At 44.3% G+C, this 17,816-nt stretch overlaps 2 protein-coding genes across 2 annotated transcripts; both read left to right on the top strand.

Annotated features, from left to right (window-relative positions):
• The first annotated feature begins 3,132 nt into the window (after positions 1–3,132).
• s100a11 (S100 calcium binding protein A11) lies at positions 3,133–4,064 on the top strand. The gene is made up of 2 exons (XM_053863518.1): positions 3,133–3,387; positions 3,813–4,064. The coding sequence occupies exons 1-2, from the start codon at positions 3,142–3,144 to the stop codon at positions 3,945–3,947; spliced, it is 381 nt and encodes a 126-aa protein (XP_053719493.1). The 5' UTR covers positions 3,133–3,141; the 3' UTR covers positions 3,948–4,064.
• A 4,248-nt stretch (positions 4,065–8,312) lies between these two features.
• s100u (S100 calcium binding protein U) lies at positions 8,313–17,222 on the top strand. Its single transcript, XM_053862421.1, has 3 exons — positions 8,313–8,503; positions 13,745–13,873; positions 14,108–17,222. Exons 2-3 carry the CDS (start codon positions 13,754–13,756, stop codon positions 14,738–14,740), a joined length of 753 nt encoding a protein of 250 aa, XP_053718396.1. The 5' UTR covers positions 8,313–8,503; positions 13,745–13,753; the 3' UTR covers positions 14,741–17,222.
• Positions 17,223–17,816: the final 594 nt, after the last annotated feature.

The raw sequence follows: 17,816 nt of genomic DNA on the forward strand, positions 1-17,816 counted from the left end.
TCTTTATTTATTCCGTCAGTACACTGCGACTTTATTTCGACAGGTAACATTTCAGTTTGAAAACGATATCAGTCTTTAAAGCAGCAGGCTTGTCGGCGGCTGCTTGCTGTGCCTTTATTGCTAAAATGTATAATTGAAGGGATTTGTCCCACTTGATTGTGATCAGTTTAATTTTCCTGACTGTTTTCTTTATGGCAGAAAATGAATGTGGAAACAGTTCAGTCCTCAACATCCCTCTGTTGTGATTTTTTTTTTTTAATCTGTACAGAAGAAACCAAAGTTTCATTTTGCCCCGATATGATATTTCTGAGGTTATAATTTTGGTTGTTGAGTGACAGCTAGGCCTGTAGAGTTTAGCCGTGGGTTCAAGAGTGCATGGAAGTGACCCCATGAAAAAAATCTGTTCAAACATTCTCTTGTTTTCTCTTGTCAGTTTCACGTTCTTACTTAGGGTCAGTGTTTGTTTCAATAAAAGTTTCATCATCAGTGACTTCTGTGTGTCTGTCTTTAACCAGGAACTGTGTGGTGAACCGCGCAAGGCACGTCTTGCAACGGAAGCGTCATCAGCTTGTCCCACTGGGATCAATATAGGGCGCGTCTTTGGGGGACTGGTGCTTACGTCAGGAAAAAAAGGGCACCCATTGTAAAATATTATTATTAGGACAAGGTAAAATACTTGACTTAAAAAGCATGCAATGTAGTCCGCATCATTTCTGCATCACTTCACGAAAACGTCAGCGCTGTATTCATGAGTTGGCTACTGTGGCAAGCTTCTAAATTCGAAGCATTTCACCAAGTTTATTTGTGCGGCACTGGCTTGTGTGTACCACAGCGGAGGTTAGGGAACGATTCTCACCAGAAATCGTGTCATTCAAATAACCGTCAAATACCAAAATGCATTTGGGTAGAATTGATTAGAGTGTAAGTCTTTATTTATTTATTTATTTTTAATTTCAAGATTTCAAGAATGAAGAAAAATGGGGTCCAGAATGGGCTTTTTTTTCGCACACTGAAAGATGGCTGGTGCTTGAGCAAAAAATTATTTAATAATTCATTTTGGGATGGTCTTTAAGTACTGTTTAAGTTGAATGTCTTTTCAACCATAGACCTCTACAAAGCTCCAGAAGGAGTCTAGACTGTGTAGAGGGAAACAGCTCGGCTTGTGCAGTCTGTTCCCCAAGTGGATCAGAAGGTTCATCAAGGTCTGGAGTCATCAGCCTCAGGTGAACACGTCTGGGAAACCGTTCAAAGAGACTTCAGAAAAGTGTGTGATATCTAAAGATGATCTATTAGTTGACTCATAAGTCTTGCTCTTTGATGAGGAGATGTTTCCGTCATCTCGTCATGTTTGTGACCTCGTGGAGTTCTACTCAGGAGCGCTCACCATGACCCGGGACATTGCTCTGCTCAAGCGACAGACTCTTGTATCCGCTGGGATCAGTCGGTTGTTCCCCAGAATGATGTTTCATTTACTTGGAGCCAGAACATCTCTCTTTAGGCTGTTTTGTTTCCTGCAAATGTTGCATACTGATGGGCGATATATTCACTGGGGCTTTGTGCCTTTGCTCACAACCGTGTCGAACTACACCCATTTTTCTAAGACAGGGTTTTCACTCAGTCTTCAGGAGAGAAATACAAGATGTCCCTCAGGCACATGCACAGATAAACCTTCCCCTTTTCTCTCCTTTTTGTTGGAGCCCATTTCCTTTTCTTCATTCTTAAATTCTTGTGAAAATGTAATCTCCATTTCCCATAACTTCCGCCGAAACATGTTTTGGCATCTGGCTTTTATTTGAGTCTTTGTGAGAAGGAAGAGCGCAAACACATGCTGGAGCTTCTTATCTGTGGGAAGTTGTGGAATGACAAGTATCTATTCTCACAGCTCTGACACGCTGTCTGAGATATTTCCAGATTAAAGACTCACCACGAGTGAGAACATGCCTCCGACCGCTCGGTGGTTGTCACCCCTTCTCCTGCACACTGCTCTAAACACCGATCGTTCAGCAGTCTTTCTTCAGAGAGCACTGTCATGGCTGCTTCGGAAAGTTTCCTTCACCGCAATGTTTTGTATAAACTCTTAAACGCTGACTCGTCTGTGATTCATCGAGGTGCGATGGTGACAAATGCTGCTTCAGAACTGATCGCAAACTCAGCAGAGGACAGACATGAAAGTGTGCGAGCAAACACACACTCGTGTTGGTATCTCTACCTTTGTGAGGACCTCTCATTGCCATAATGCTTTCCCCAGCCTCTCCCCCTAAACCTAACCACCCAGAACAAATGGCTCACCTTAACCAGGACTCTGAACCAAACTTCAACCCAGTTGTAATGACCCACTTGAATTTTTCAGGGCCAGCCAAATGGTTCCCACAAAGGCATAGGGTCCCCAAAACCACATACACACACACACGTACACATATAATTTACCATAGTTGCATGGGAGAATGGTGCGTGGATGTTATTAAAGTTTAAGTGGGTAAAAAATAGTCTTACGTTGACTGCATCATTAACCAAAATAAAAACAAAACATACTCCCACATTGACTGTACGAGCATTTTCAGACATCCTATTGTGTTGCTTTGTTTCGTTGTAGATTGATGTGAGCTTGGCAGAAAAAAGACTGCACCCTACGACAGTATACCATGCCTCATGCTGGGCCTCAACAAACTCAAACTAATGCGTTTTAATGAAAGTTTTGTGACTTTTATTTGGGGAGAGGAATCCCTTATCATATATCAGTCTTGGGTTGTGTTTTGGTTCCACAAGGTCCCCCATAACAGGCTGAAATGTGCTCCCCCACACCCAAAATTTAAATGTCTTGTGTTGCGGTGGAGGTTCCAGGCAGTAAGGGGTTACTTGTATTTTCAGTTGAGATGAAAGAGTTGCTGTATGTTTGATGTAGGACTGAAATAAACATTTAATTTCTTTTAAAGGTGATGGAAGCGGACCCCAGATGTGGAATGTTTTCAGCATATTTTAGCTCAGCTGTCCTACTGAGTGACTTAGAAAGGCTGGGTGTTCAGGTCCCAGGAAACTCTCTGTCTCATGGTGAGCCATGCTCCAGTTATACCTCTTCAGAACCTGCTTTGCATGTGTCTGTGTGTTCACTGATTCAAGGAAGATAAAGTCGATGAGGGACTGATGGGGTTTTCCGCTGATTCCTGCACAAGTGTCAGAAGATGGCGCCTATATAAACCATGCAGAGGGAAAACCACCTCAGGATCACCACGAGACCTGAAGCGTCCCACTGATCTCATTTCTTCCATCATGGAGGGTGCTATCGATGTTCTGGTCTGCCAGTTCAAGACATTTGCCGGATCCTCCAACACGTTGAGCCAAGAGGAGTTCCAGAAGCTGGTCGCCATGCAGCTGCCCAACTATGTTAAGGTACTTCTTGGTGTTTCCCTGAGTGACTCCTCACTCCTGTTGTTGTCACCACTCATTTTCTCTCTTCTTCACCGTGCTGTTCAGATGAAAACATGTTCACCACAGCCTTAGAAGGAAATGTATGAGTGGACTCTTTCTGTCACCTGAACTTTGCTTAGTCATTGACCATTTCTGCCTCCTGCCACAAGGGCCACGAAGCTGGGATGGGCTCCAACTACCAGCCTCATTTTTAGCCTTTTGAATCATTTTTGAAGATAAGCAACGGTGTAGCACAAGCTGAAGGCTTTTCATTTCAACAAACAAACCTTAGGGATAAAGTGGCTGGTGTTGCTTCATCTGTGTCAGTGCTGCATTCCAGTGAACTTCACCAGCAGAGATGGAAAATGATCAAAGCTCATCCTGTCTTGTCTCCTCTCAACCCTCAGACCACCGGCTGTTCCGCGGAGATTGACCAGCTGATGCGTTCTGTGGATGCCGACAAAGACGGCGAGCTCACGTTCTTGGAGTTCTGGCAGCTGATTGGCGCTGTGGCGAATAAACAGGGTGGGTTTGGGCAGTAGGGCTTGCATCCTTGTTGCAGCCACAGGCGTAACCCCTGAGCCACTGTTGCATGCTGGGAAACCCAATAATAAAACAGGCGTTATTGTCTCTGGCACTCTGACCCAGACTCCTGTCATTAATTTACCATGTTTATGGCACAATTCACCCTTGCCAGTCTGCACACTGGAACCAGGTCATCCTGAGGGAATTTATTTGCCTTTTCAGGCCTATAGTCGCGACATATGATAGGAGCAAGAGTTGTGACTTCATCCTCACACCTCCATGTGTCACTGGGATTTCAACCACCAACAGTTCAAGTTAAAGCAGGGATAACTAACAGTTCCAGAAAGGCCCACAGTGGGTGTGGGTTTTTGTTCCATTCAGTCAAGCACACACAGCTCCACCAGCCTTCTGGAACAGTTAGGTTACCCCTGGGTTAAAGTATTTTGGCCCAAGTATCCACAGCAGTGGACACAGATGTAGCAAGGCAAAGAAGAGAGTGCGGGCATGGTGGAGACGACTGTGACATCAGAAGAGCAGCTGGAGTGAGAGGCTGTTAAGAAACCTGCTAAGAAAGTTCATTTGAATTCAATACATGAAGCCTCTTTTACTTGAATTTACTAAGTTTGATGAACTTAACATATTCGTTTTTTTTTACCTCCTACTTAAACTGTTTAATCTGTTTCTGACAAACTGCGAATAACTGTATGCCAATGCACTTGGAGGGTCCTCTAGTACTTTTTTTTACATATTATAGTATATTTTACATATTACACTTAGGATAAAACTACAGAGGTGGGCTGGCTTTTGAATTGGTAAGTCCATATTCGCCATTTAATGTAAAGATCGGGGGTAAACAGCCTGGTCCAGAAAGGGCCGCGGTCAGCTGTCTGAAGACTGTGATCCGTTGATAGTCAGTCAGGAGCTGTTTGTTTCAGATGAAAGTTGATTGGCTAAACTGTGAGTGCATGTGTCTGATTTTTTCACTGTTCCTGTGCTGCATGTGTCGTCTTTCTAAGACTTGGCTTGTTGTTTTCCTGGATAAGTGCAGAGTTTCACAGAGTGACCAACATGATCTTTAAAACCCAATTCTGTGCCGTTTTGGATCGACACACCGACAACAACACTGAGCGTGTTCAGGAGGAGGGCTGCCGTCGCACGGAACGCACCCAAGGTCCTGGGTCGGCTCCTCAGAATTTATGATCGCCAGGTCAGTTGGTTACGTGTCATTTTCAGGAAGTATAGACAAGTTGATAGGTGTGAATGGTTGTTTGTCTATATGTGCGTTGCCCTGTGATGAACTGGCGACTTGTCCAGGGCCAGACCCTCCGCTCAGGGACATGAATAGAAGATGAATGTAGGTATGTCCTCATTTTCTCATTGCCTCTTTTCATTGCCACAATGAATTATTTCATATTGAGACAAAATAAAGTATTTCTACTGCAGCATTCAGTGTCTTTTTTTTGCTAAATGTCTGTCAAGATTCAGAAGCTGTTTATTTTTTAATATCTAAGAGTTATGCTTAATATATTTTTAATTTGAAACTAACCAATGGTTTTTAGTTGTAAGAGTTGTGTGTTTACAGTTTGCTAAAGTTATTGTACAGTAAATGATTTATCACAATAAAAGTACATTTGTTTTGTCAAAGACAATCAGATAATTTGAGTCATTCTCAGGTTAGATTAATCATTTTAAAAAATACTAAGAAAAGGATGTTATTGGAAGTTTAATTTTAAAATCAATTTCATCTTTTTCTTTGTTCAATCTGGTTTAAAGGCCCATGAAGCCGAGTTAGAAGAGTCAGAGATTGAGGTAGAGATAGGAACATGATCAGAAAAGAGTGTATCACAGGAACAGATCATCTTCTGAAGTTAGGAGACAAAGTTAGGCAGGCCATATGGTTGCTAACCCATGACATGATAACCCCTGAGGTTCATAGATTATTGGGGCCAGAAAGGTGTGAGAAGACGCAGATCAAGAGGTGACTTTCTGTCCCAACCTTTGATGGGAAATGAAGAATTACCATCAAGTGTTCTACAGTTCACCCCCCACTGTGCAATTTCACTGATAGCACATGTACGTTAACCCAGTATCAGACATCTGTCAGACCTAATTTGTCCTCACCCAAATATAAGATGAGTCAGACATGTTTGGCAGCTCAGTGCCTTCCAAGTCATAGGATCATTCACCTGAATGGTCAGTCCACCTCAAAGCAGGACGATGGTCTGTGACCCGGTGCAACTCTGCCGAAACCTCACTGTAAACAAATGTAACCATGAACAGGTTCTCTCACTGTGCGGCCACCGGCAAAATTCAGCCAACACCCTGGAAGCCTTCAGCAATGTCTCCCCGGAATCGACACTAATAGATGAAACGCAGGCTAGATGGCTGTGAATCTGGTCCTTTAGGGTGTGCGTGAACACCAGGTGCGACACCCGAGAAGAGTTGAAGGACAGTTGCTCCTCTTCATCGCAAGAGGCTGGGAAACATGAGGGTTGGTTCTAATGTGGAGTCTAGACAGAGTTATGTGTCGGCTAAGCCTTCTATTTCCTGGACTCATCTGTTCCTTTGACTTTAATAACACTTCTGTCTATGTGAAAGTAAAAGAACTTTGTATTCAAAGTACATGGTGATTGGGTTTGACATGTCGAAACCGTCACTGAGGGAATCAGAGTAAACATGTTTTACTCATCCGTCCACTGGTGACTAGGGTCTCTTCCAGTTCACTGGAGGAGGACCTGTCCATCGAGGTGCTGGTAAATTCTCCTCAGTTTGCTCATATGGTTGAGCTGAAATTGGGATTCAGTTGATAAAACTTTGTTGATGAAAAGGCTTTGTTGATGCACTGCACAATAGTAGCAGCCCTTCAACACAATTCTCCAGAGACATGAACAGACTTTCACTGCAGTAAAACTAGCAGCCATAGGCAATCCAAACTAGCTGCTTAATATACACGTTTTAAACTTACTCCATACTCCAGCTAGAGCTTGATTTATAGCTAGTACTGCCAGTAGGATGGATCAAGCTGCTATAATACCCTGGACAGATGGAGTGCTTGATCTAATAAAACCAAATCAGAGTTTCTTGTATTAAAATATAATAAAAATATCAAGTTATATTGAGCTTTGCAGGACACATACAGTAGCTCATGGGCCACCCTTCGAATTGGCAGGATGGTGTGAGCCAGGTCATTCTTGGGGGGGAGCGCGGTGGCAGCACCTCCTCGAAACCTCAGAGAAATCTTAGATGTGGAGCGCCCCCGAGCACCCATTTGAGATCATTGCAGAGGAAGACCAATGGGAATGAGCTGGGCTTCTAATTGTTGTATAAATTGTTGGTTTGGCTTCTACAAGTGATCACAATTAACTACAGTCAGTCCTTTTTTAAAATTTGCAACTGTCAGCTAACTGCACCAAACAATCTCTGTTTAATAAATCCTTCAAAGATGAAGAGTGGATTATATTACAAGCCTTTCTTTTGCTGTGAAACCACAACCTTTTGAAAGCTGGTCTCAGAGAGCTGGTTTGGTGTGGGCCGGCAGGACAAATAAGCAATGATGTCATAACCCGCCGCTCACACTTCTGAGCTTGTTGGAAATATGAACAAAACATCTTGAATGTTGTTTGATTTCCGCTTGCTCTGTTGGTGTTGATGTCCTTCTGCAGTTTGTTTACATGCCTTTTTTTGCAGGAGTATTACAACACCTCATACAGGCCGGACAGGTGTACTACAGTGTTCTCACTGCTTTTGTGTGGTTCAGATTTGTCTTTTCTTTAAGGAGATAAGAGAAAAATATGTGTTATCTTAAGGAAGAGAACTAGTTGTCAACTCTCTTATCGTCTAATAAGGGATCATTTTGAGAGGATTTTCAAGAGCCCGTAATGATCTCTGTCCAGTGCCTTTATCGCCAATGACGGGCCCCTGAAGTGAAATCAAAAACATCTGTCTGGTCTGTCTGCACGTGATTTCTTTGAAGAGAATGCAACAGAAAATATTCAAGAGTAACTGGACATGTCGCAATGATGACATTCTTTTCCGTTCTGCTCATCCTCAAAAAGGTGTTTTCCATCACTGGAATCTGACCTTGATCATAATCTGATGACAGTCAGCCTCAAACAGACAGACATTTTCTGTTTGAGTTTAATAGGTGAAATGTTTAAGAAGAGAGGCTAAAGTAATCCCATCCGCCCTGTCCCTTCATCCCTGAAGCTCACACAAGTGTGTAATTTGATCGCCCTGGCTTGCCCGCATGACATGCAACAGCTGCACACCTAACTCAAATAAACTTTAATAAAAGACCAAACAATACGAGCTGGATTATCACACCCTTCTCCTGCAACTCCTGTCTGCGCTCTTTCACCATTCTTCCCTCTCCCTCTTCCACGTACACGCCCTTTGACTTGACAGGGGGAAAAGTTTTAAGGAAGAAAAAAACTAAATCACGGAAGAGAGTTTGCAGTTCTACTAGTTTGACAAGTTCTCCGGACTCAAAGCTGCGTGTTGAGGCGGGGAAGAGCGCACAAATCCTCTATTTGCGCACATTTGCAGGCTTCTGTCGCCCCACACACTCAACACGGTGAGTTAAACGCCTTTTTGTGAGTTCTTGAGTGACTTCAGACCGGGTTTGCTCGTCGGTTCTGCCACGTTTGAAGGCAGGAGGCGACCCAGCAAACTTGGCCGCAGGACGCGTCTGTGTCACCAACATCTGCCTGGGCGTCTGCTTGAACCCCGCAGCCGTTGCATTTATGTTCCGTCACTTTTTATCCAGTGATTTGACGCGTTTTTTACGCAGACGTTTTCGCGCTAAATCTCTCTGCTGGTAGAATTCTAACCATTCTTCTGTAGCTTCGAGTCGTTGCGCACTTCACGTCCGTCTCCCCACAATTTGGAGCCACACGACGACTTGTTCCTGCGTGAATATTTCATGGCACACGAGTGGGATTGTCATTACTGTGCGCACACGCAGTATCACATTATCCCGTTTGGAAACGCAACACTCCGGTCTTGGTTAGAAATGAGAGAGCTCTGGTTGTAGCCTTGTCTATTTAATTATTTGTGTCGGTGTTTTTTTTTAGGGGGGTCTTTGACGACAAACACCGTGGATTAGTTTGTCCTCCCGAAGTTACACAGCCGGGAATGAATTCGCTGTAATTACGCCATGTGTTGGCTAACCTGTTAAAAATGCAGGTCATGGAGTGAATAATTTATTCACCGGTTCATTCCTGTGAGAGTGGACAGCAGCCTAATCCAGGATTGACTAAAACTGCGAGGCCCTTGCTGGCTCCTGGATGAGGGTGTGTCACAGACCCCTGGAGCACTAACAGCTACTTTACCTGTAGTAAAGGATAAAAAAAAAAAAAACTCGACCACCTCTTTCTTGTTTTCTTATTCATTTTTTATCTGTTCCGCAACACTAGAATTTGTTGGCATTTCCACGCCACACTGTAATTGATTGTGAACTTTTGTCTCAGCCATCTTTCAAACATCTTTATGAGTTTTATGCGCACTCTTTAACGGCGGCTCGGATCAATAAACAAACCAGCACCTCGGTTATCTTGGCACATAAATGACATTACACTTCAAATCAAACAGAGTGACCTTTGAAAGCCATAATCTCACACTTGAGCGCAGTTCATCGTCCTCTATAGATTCTTTTTTTAACATGGGAGGGATATTTCTCCAAATGGCTGGCTCAAACTTTTTTTTTGTGATTCTCTAAAATCTAAATAAGGTCAAATGAAGCATCGTAGAAATAGTCATGATGTCTCGACACGTTTTGGTACGTGTAGCCGTTCTTAGATCAGCTCCTGTTAGCATGTGGCTCCCAATCCATTACATCACAGGAGAATGTGGGATGGGTGGAACCTCCACTTTCGATATCACTACATCTACATGCCAGATCCATAAACTGGGTGTCTCCCTCTCTTCTCTTGGGTTAGCATGAGGTGCAAATGATGACAACTTTACCATTAAGTGCTACCAGCTGGCTGTAAACATTGATGGATTGAGTTAATGCAATGATATTACTTGAGCAAGGCTGATTGATTTTCATTTGTTTTGTCGGCCTTTAACTCCATGCACAGCGTGGACCCTCATGCACATCTGCAAATCAGGCGACCCACATTACATAAGAAGCAAAATCACGTGAGGTTGCTGCAACTACATTAGCACTACACCAGGATTAGCAGTTATTTCTCAAGTTTCCCTCATGTCCTCATTTAACCCTTCGGTGGCTGTTGCTTGAAAACTGTTTGAGATGAAGGCGCACTGTAAAACAGCAGAATCTTCACTGTGACCTGAATGGGGATAAATTCACTCATCTAACGTGCATATTATCACTAGGCGGCAGCCATAGTGAATGACATGACTTCTGCAGATTTTTATCTGATCCACTGGTGACACTTTCTCATCTCTGAAGCAACAATGATGATGATGATGCCTGGGCATCATCGCTGTCGAAACCAGCGTGACTGTAAACACCACTGCTGCTATTTGCGTTGTATTTTCCCCTGTGGCTTCTACCATGTCTGCCGCTATTTTACAATCCCTCTTTTCAATTCATCTGCTCCACTGTCACAGCGAATGGCCACAGTGTCGCTACAGTGCAGAAGCAGCACTGCCAACTGCTGCCACCATGTTCTGTCTCACTGTACGGGCTTCATCAGAGTGCGAATGTTACTCTTCTGAATCTGTGTCAGTCAAATCCACTCACTACCTGTCTGTTACTCTCCTACTGCTAAACTAAAACCACCCTCGTCTCCATTACCATGGGCAGGTTTCAATCCAAGCTGTGATAGAAACACCTAAGACTATCATAAGTACACCAGGCTTCATGTTTGCAGCTGGGCTTGTTTAAATGCCGCAGTGTTGTGTGCCGCAATTTTGCGACTTCGGTGCCTTAAGTGTTCATTTGACTGAGTCAATACCCAGCAGACTTTTGAAATACAAATGTGATCAGTTTCTAGGGAGACACAACACTATTAAATACCATGGCCAGGACAACATACTAACACAATATGGCAGAGTCATATATGCTTTAAAAGACATTCATCAAAGATTGTCTTTGTGTCATATTAAGAGAGATCATTTGAGTTCTTAGTCAGGTACACTTTTCAAAGATGATCTCGAGTGTGTATTGCGTTGAAGCTTGGGTCAACACATTTCTATTGCGGCTGCTCTGGATGCTCTTGGGCGAGGTGTTTGAAAAACTGACATAAGTTAGGGATCCTGGAGATTTTTCTGACAAAGCTGACGTCAGGCCCAAACCATCGGCAGCTGGACTGACAATGCAGTTTCCTAACGTCAAGCTGTGGTCAGTGTCAGGAAAGCCCAAATGGCAGATCAGTGGGTCAGCAGTCGAGATGTGAAGGCAGACCAGTGAAATTCTAGATTTTAATAGCCCTGTGCTTCAGTGTTGCCGCTCCGCGTCTTGTAATGAGGGCTGTAATTGTCCGCAGTGCATCACCTACATGACCTGCCTCGTCATTGATATATCAGTTTGTTATCAGCGTACACTGCGGCGTTACGGAGTGGGAGTCTGTGTACAAGCAGCCTTATCTGCTGTTTGCTTTGCCACATTTGAATGCCGAAGCCGACGGACAAGTATGTTCCTCTCGATGCTCGGGGGCAAACCGGCCTGTGAATTCCTGTCTGAGTGATCTCCAGAAACAACTATGAATGGAATTCCTGCTCAAATGTGTGTACTACATACATGCTTGACGCTCAGAGACGTGTTGGTGGCTGCACATCTGTCTATGTCACTATTTACGACCGCAAACCAGGGAGTTTTACCACTGTCAGACTGGACTCACCGAGGCCACGGGTTTAAGACCAACCCTGCAAATGTTTTGTTCGCATCAATGAGGTTTTTTGGTAACATTTGGAACGTTTTGGAAAAGGATGGACATCCAGGTTAGGGAGTTACCTTTACCGAGGCCGGCTAGGGGTTCAGTTCTGTCAATTACTGTTGTCAACAAACCAGAAAACCCTGAAGAACCCTCGGCCCAGCCTTGAGGACAATATCTTGGGTTACCTGTTAAATGGGTTAGTAGAACTTTTAGCCAGCGCTTTTATAGATTACGAAGGAAGCAGTAATCAAGAAATCAAACTAAAGTTTTACTGTCAGAAGACAGACCTTTTCAGAAGTCTGTTTTTGCTAGATCAACAATAATAGTAAAGCTGCCGAATTATCATATAATATCAAACCAATTGCTGATTCTTTGCGTGAACAGCTGCAGCTCATTAGCCAACGTCTTCCCTATGTGCAGTTCTCAGGGGCTCAACCTCACGTTGCAGGTGCAATGAGTTAGTTTAAACTGATGCAAAGACTATTTAAATCATGTGTCCCATGAGGAGTTTGGAGCGAAGCGCCACCCGATGATAAGTTGAAGAGCGTAGAGTGAGTGAGTTACAATCATAGATCCTTGCCACCTGGGCAATATTTTATAGCACACACGAGTCGCTGTTATGTGTCAAGGTTAGAATGAGGACTGTCATAAAACCAGGATGAAAAGCGCACACTGTCTTGTCATTACTTGGGCTAAGCAAAGACACATAAGTGCGATATTTCAGCGTGTGGTAAATATATTAATTCACACGTCCTCCTCCAGAAACTGTGTGTTAATGACATATTCATTGACGCAAAAGTACAAACTAAAGTTGCACATTTTTAGCGCCAGCAAACCGGTATTAGGACGAAATCACCCCCCAAATTCTCCTGGTTGCATGGGCATAAAGAAGCTCCTCAATCCTCTGGATGGACAAGTGCAATGCAAGCAACAATCCACATACCCTGAAACAACTCCACAATAACAACAAGTGATTGAGCATGTTTGGTTACACTTCTAAATAATAATTACAACGAAGCAAACTAGTTGCCAAATTTATGTGTCCCTACCGCTTATTTCTCAATAGATTAGAGTTATTTAACCAGAAGCACACGTTACCCTGCATCATTTAGTCTTCTTAAGATTCCCTGGATCATTGTGGCGATGTGGAGCTGTTGTTAGGATTTATGTGTTTGAGCAGCGTTCAGACTCAATAGGAGGCTAGGAAGCCAGGACAAAAAAAGGACAGCAGGGCAGACAGAGTGGAGGTGAACTAGGTAATCCCTGAGGTAACCCGACGCCTATTATCTCCTGTAGCTTCTGCAGATCAGATGACCTATCAAAGATCGGAACTTCCATTGGGCATGTCAGACTCCCTCTCACTGTCACGGCTCTGCTCACGTCATAGCCCCGCCCTCGTCTCGATTCAACACCTGAAACGAAAGCAGCTCCTCTGTCTCATTTTCCATCGAATGTGCTCCTGACGCAGGCCAGTCAGGTCCGGTCTGCTCTGCTGCCTCGCTGCAACTGCCCGTCTGTCAATGTACAACAGCCAAGTATACGCGTGTTAACTCATCAATCATGCTGCTAAAGCAGACACCAAAATATGTCCTAAGAACCAAGGCACATTCTTTAGACCAAATTCACCCCAGCATCTGATACATCGCTCTTTAGTTTCACTTGCCTTAATGAAGAGGAGGTGACCTCAGGACAGAAAAGGAGAGGCTTGGAGTAAGAGAGGCAGGAGACATCCCACTAGTCCTAATCAATGGTCTCACACTCTGGGCAGCAGACCATGAGGCCACAATGATCTTCTGTCACGTCACAACAGCCTCTCGTGCTCTCTACATGGATCTCAACAAAACCCCGGTCCCGGTCATCTTTTCCTATCTGCCGATCTCGATAACATCTGTGTCCGTGGACAATGAGCAAACACGTGCCGTGGCATGTGTGTACGAAAGCCATGTAACCCTTGACCCTCTCTTCCACAGAAAGGAGCCATGGAGGCAGCCATCCAGACAATGGTCAAGGTCTTCCTGAAGTCATCCAAGGGAAAGGAGAGTCTGGGGAAAAAAGAGTTCCAGAACCTTGTCAAGTCCCAGCTCAGCAACATCCTGACGGTTCGGAAATCTTTGTTGAAATCTTTCCAGCACGTCGTGTCTCTCTCAATATGTGTGTGTAATAAGCCTGGGGCGAATGGGAAAAGTGATCTGATATGATAGAATGACATTCAGTGGCATTATAATGCAAATTGACCTGGCGACGGTTTACTAATCATGTACTTCACCGGTGAGAGTCCAGATAGGGTTTCATCATCCCTCTTCATGGCCTTGTGATTCTGTCTTTCTCTGCAGGACACGGACAGTAAGGAGGCCGTCAACAACATGGGCCAGGGGTTGGACGCCGACCAGGATGGCAAGGTCGGCTTTGAGGAGTTCCTGAAGCTGGTGGGCTACCTGGCGGTTTCACTGAGCGAGCAGCGCGCCAATGCCAACAACGAGCAAACTGAAGTGGCCAACAACGACACGGCCAAAGTCAATGCCGAGGCTAACAGTGAGGCCAAGCCAGAGGCAGCTGAGGTCACCAAAGCAGAAGGGGTGGTGCCTGTGAAGGTGGAGGCTAATGCTGGTGGAAATGCAGTCAAGGTAGAAGTTAAGGCAGAAGGCCAAACGGCTAAGGAGGAGGAGAAGCCAGCTGATGCAGCAGCATCTCTGTCTGGAGCATTAGCGGAGGTGCCAGCCGTGCTCGAGGTAGCAGCGGCAGAGAAGCCGGTGAGCGTCGAGATCGCTGCTCCCGAGAAGCCGGCGGCGATCAAAGTCTCTGCCGCAGGGCTTCCCGCAGCAACGGAGAAGTTGGCGACCGAAGTTGAAGTGGCTGTGAAAGAGGTGGTGACGGTGGAGACAGAAAAGGTGGAGGAGGAAGTGGAGAAGGCAGCTGCTGTCGTGGAGGAGGAAGTAGAGAAGAAGATTGAGGAGGCGACATCATAGGGGACAGTCCTGATTTTGCACAAATCACTCACATCTAACACATTAACACCAGAACAAGTAGGTAAACCACTATTGCGGTTCCACAAGTCTTCGATAACTTCAAGCGTTCCACAAAAGCAGATGCATCATTCCATCATGTTGCTGCCACCAGTATGTTTATATGTACAGGTTGTGCCCCCCACACTAGCCAATTACCTCATGATTACGACAGTGACAACATGGTGGCCAGAATGTGCGATGCTAGTTCTCTCACTCCATGGCGTGTTCATGCTTTGAATGAGTGAAATTGACTGGTTCCCACCGGATGAAAGAAATACATTTAGACGTGGGTGTGTTCAAAATGTGGCCATTACACTAAAGCGAGCTGCAAAAAAAAAAAAATCTCCCGTTCACACTCCCTTGTAAATCCCAGTTCATCTTGTTGTAATGTGTTAGTACTTTACAAAATTCAACCCAAGAACATGTTTACATTTTACATGATGCCACACAAAGTAGAAATTCAAACCTTGCTTAGCATTTAAATTCAAAGTGTAAGCAGTACTATTTAGTCTTGAGCTTCCGCCCTGGATCCTGTTGTGCTAACTAATCCTGAGACTGTTGTGATCATCGGACTCTTTTCATTTACTCTTTCGTCCGGGTGACATGGCACTCTTTTGAAAGATGTCTGCAAATTCTCAGATTTTTGTCTTCCCTCCTAAAACCCTTTAGTGCTGTCGCGGCATGGCCATAAACCAATGGTTCGTCTTGAGCCTCCCATGACTTCAGCTGTGTTCCATGTGCTCCCCACCTCTCTGCCTTTGTTTAGCCGATTATTAAGCTCAGTGTACACGATGCGATGAAATTTAGATAACGTCACACATTCAGTCAATTCATGTTGAGGCCGCGCCATGTTCCAGGGCCACATAGACGTCAAAAGAAATTGAAAAGACCTGCATTTCTTATGTATCTGGCAGAGCTTTTATCCTTTTAAACATGGACGAGGTAAAGATGGCCCATGTGTCTGGAAGAGGCTACTAAAGGCTAAATAACTGAAGTCCAGCGAGAGACCCAAACTGGAGGAAAGGGAGTCAAAAATAATGCTGCAAGAGCATCGTTCAGAGAAGAGTGCGCATGTAACCAAAAGCTCCAACCCCCTCCCCGATTAGAGCTGCTCAGCAGGGACGGCAAACATGTCAAGAAGATGTTTGTGATGTCTCCACAAGCGTTTGTTAGCCTAAATCATTAAAGAGCACATGTGACAGAGAGACTTGATGTCAGTCCTCACCAGGAGTTTGTTTTTTCGGCCACACCCTCAAACGTCAAGACCCCTTTGGCCTGAAATAGGATCCTGTGGACCTGTGATGCTTTTGGGAAACTACTGGATAAGATAGTCAGATAACACATGAAGATGGTGGTGATGGTGTCATGATGTGAATACTGAGCCATAGTTTTGTCATTCATTTGCTTCATTCGTTCATCTATTATTGCGTCTCTGCTCGTCAGGGTAACTGTTGCACAGCAGAATCCAAACCATCTCAAATCTCAACCATCTCAAACCATAGCCAGTGACTCAGAGGCGCGACCCCCGTGCTCTGATCTCAATGAATGAATGACACTCATGTAACAAGTACACATAATGCATGCTCTCTATATGTGCCTTATATAAACCTGCTAGTTAAATATTGTAAACTAACACTAACCCACTCGGACCACTACGGATATCACTTGAAAATGTATTGTCTTACTTCATATGTTTATTATGATTTTTGTATTGTCTCGTCGTCACTGATGCAGCTATGAGGAGAGAAAGGCTCGCTCTGTCATCTCCGTGTGCCGAGGTGCAGCACCTGAACGCTGCTGAGCAAATAAGGCTGAGTCATGTGTTCACGCCCTCACTGTGACACTCCCATTGTAAATAGTCCTCCTGCGTGGTGACTAACAAGCCAAGTGGTCGGGCTCATACCTATAAACGTGTGTAATAATATATCGCTCACTTAACAAGGTACTTGGTAACATTCGCTCCTGCTCATGATGCACAGGGACCAAAGGGAACGCTCCGCTGGTGCGCGTACTCATCAGCTAGCCGACTGTGGCGGTGTGGAGCTACGAGCTGACTGTGATTCTCTTTGGTGAACCCCACCCATGTCGATTAAAAACATGCTCCAACCAAGCGCAGGCGATTCGCAGCAGGGAGTGTTTGCTGCCAGATTTTCATTGCAACACAATACAGCTCATTCATGGCCAGATAGAGAGGAGATAAAAGTCTGCCATGAGGCTCCTCCCACCGGAGATGAGTGCACATACAATGGGGTCGGCATGTTTGTTATCATGGGACAGTTTTCCTGGACGTTGCACAGATAGATTTAGAGGGGGTCTTCTTTAGTCGGACTTGTTCTGCGATTGAAAGCAAATTTACCTTTTTCCCTCTTGATGTTATAGCTGAACCTTTGTTCTGTTAATCAATGTCAGATATTGAATAAAACTGTGATTAACCAACGTTGAGTCGCATCATTTTAAAGACAAAGAAACTTCAGAGACTATTTTCAGCGCTTGTATATCAACAGGAAACAGTAGAACAGGAAGTGTTGCTAATTTTTGTAAATGTTTGAGCTAAGGAAACTCTCTCAGTATTAGACTTTGCGTTCCACATTCCAAATCAAATATTAGGGTCATACAAGGGTCATAGGTGTAACGTATGGAGACAAGTTAATGTTCCTGTTCTTCAAATGTATTGATACAAGACTGCAGTGTCACTCATTCAAATTTCAACTTTAATAACCGATAAAATGAGAGATTAAAAAACAAACCCCAAAGGCTGTCAAAATCCATCAGGATTTTCACCAGAAACAAGAGAGTGCACTTTGCTTCGTTGAACCTCTTTTAGGTGTGTTCACATAATGTTAAACTCTTTATTGTTGTGGCCAACGCTGAGGAGGTGGGGCAGCACCATCGACCAATCACAACGCAGCAGGCGTCTGGAGGAGAATTGAAGAAGAATTGTTTTCTGTAATATATAATTTGGACTTTACATACTATTGTTTCAATGGTGCCACAAGCAAGAAAGAATCTTCAAACTTCGATCCCATTTGCTGGATTT

The sequence above is a fragment of the Synchiropus splendidus genome, chromosome 4 (assembly GCF_027744825.2).
Source record: "Synchiropus splendidus isolate RoL2022-P1 chromosome 4, RoL_Sspl_1.0, whole genome shotgun sequence".
NCBI lineage: Eukaryota > Metazoa > Chordata > Actinopteri > Syngnathiformes > Callionymidae > Synchiropus > Synchiropus splendidus.

Bases quoted from the DNA above. Each gene is read 5' to 3' on its own strand.
- s100u (XM_053862421.1), top strand. From the start codon at position 13,754: ATGGAGGCAGCCATCCAGACAATGGTCAAGGTCTTCCTGAAGTCATCC. The intron at 13,874-14,107 runs GTTCGGAAATCT...CTTTCTCTGCAG, and splicing joins AGCTCAGCAACATCCTGACG to GACACGGACAGTAAGGAGGC.
- s100a11 (XM_053863518.1), top strand. From the start codon at position 3,142: ATGGGGTTTTCCGCTGATTCCTGCACAAGTGTCAGAAGATGGCGCCTA. The intron at 3,388-3,812 runs GTACTTCTTGGT...CTCAACCCTCAG, and splicing joins AGCTGCCCAACTATGTTAAG to ACCACCGGCTGTTCCGCGGA.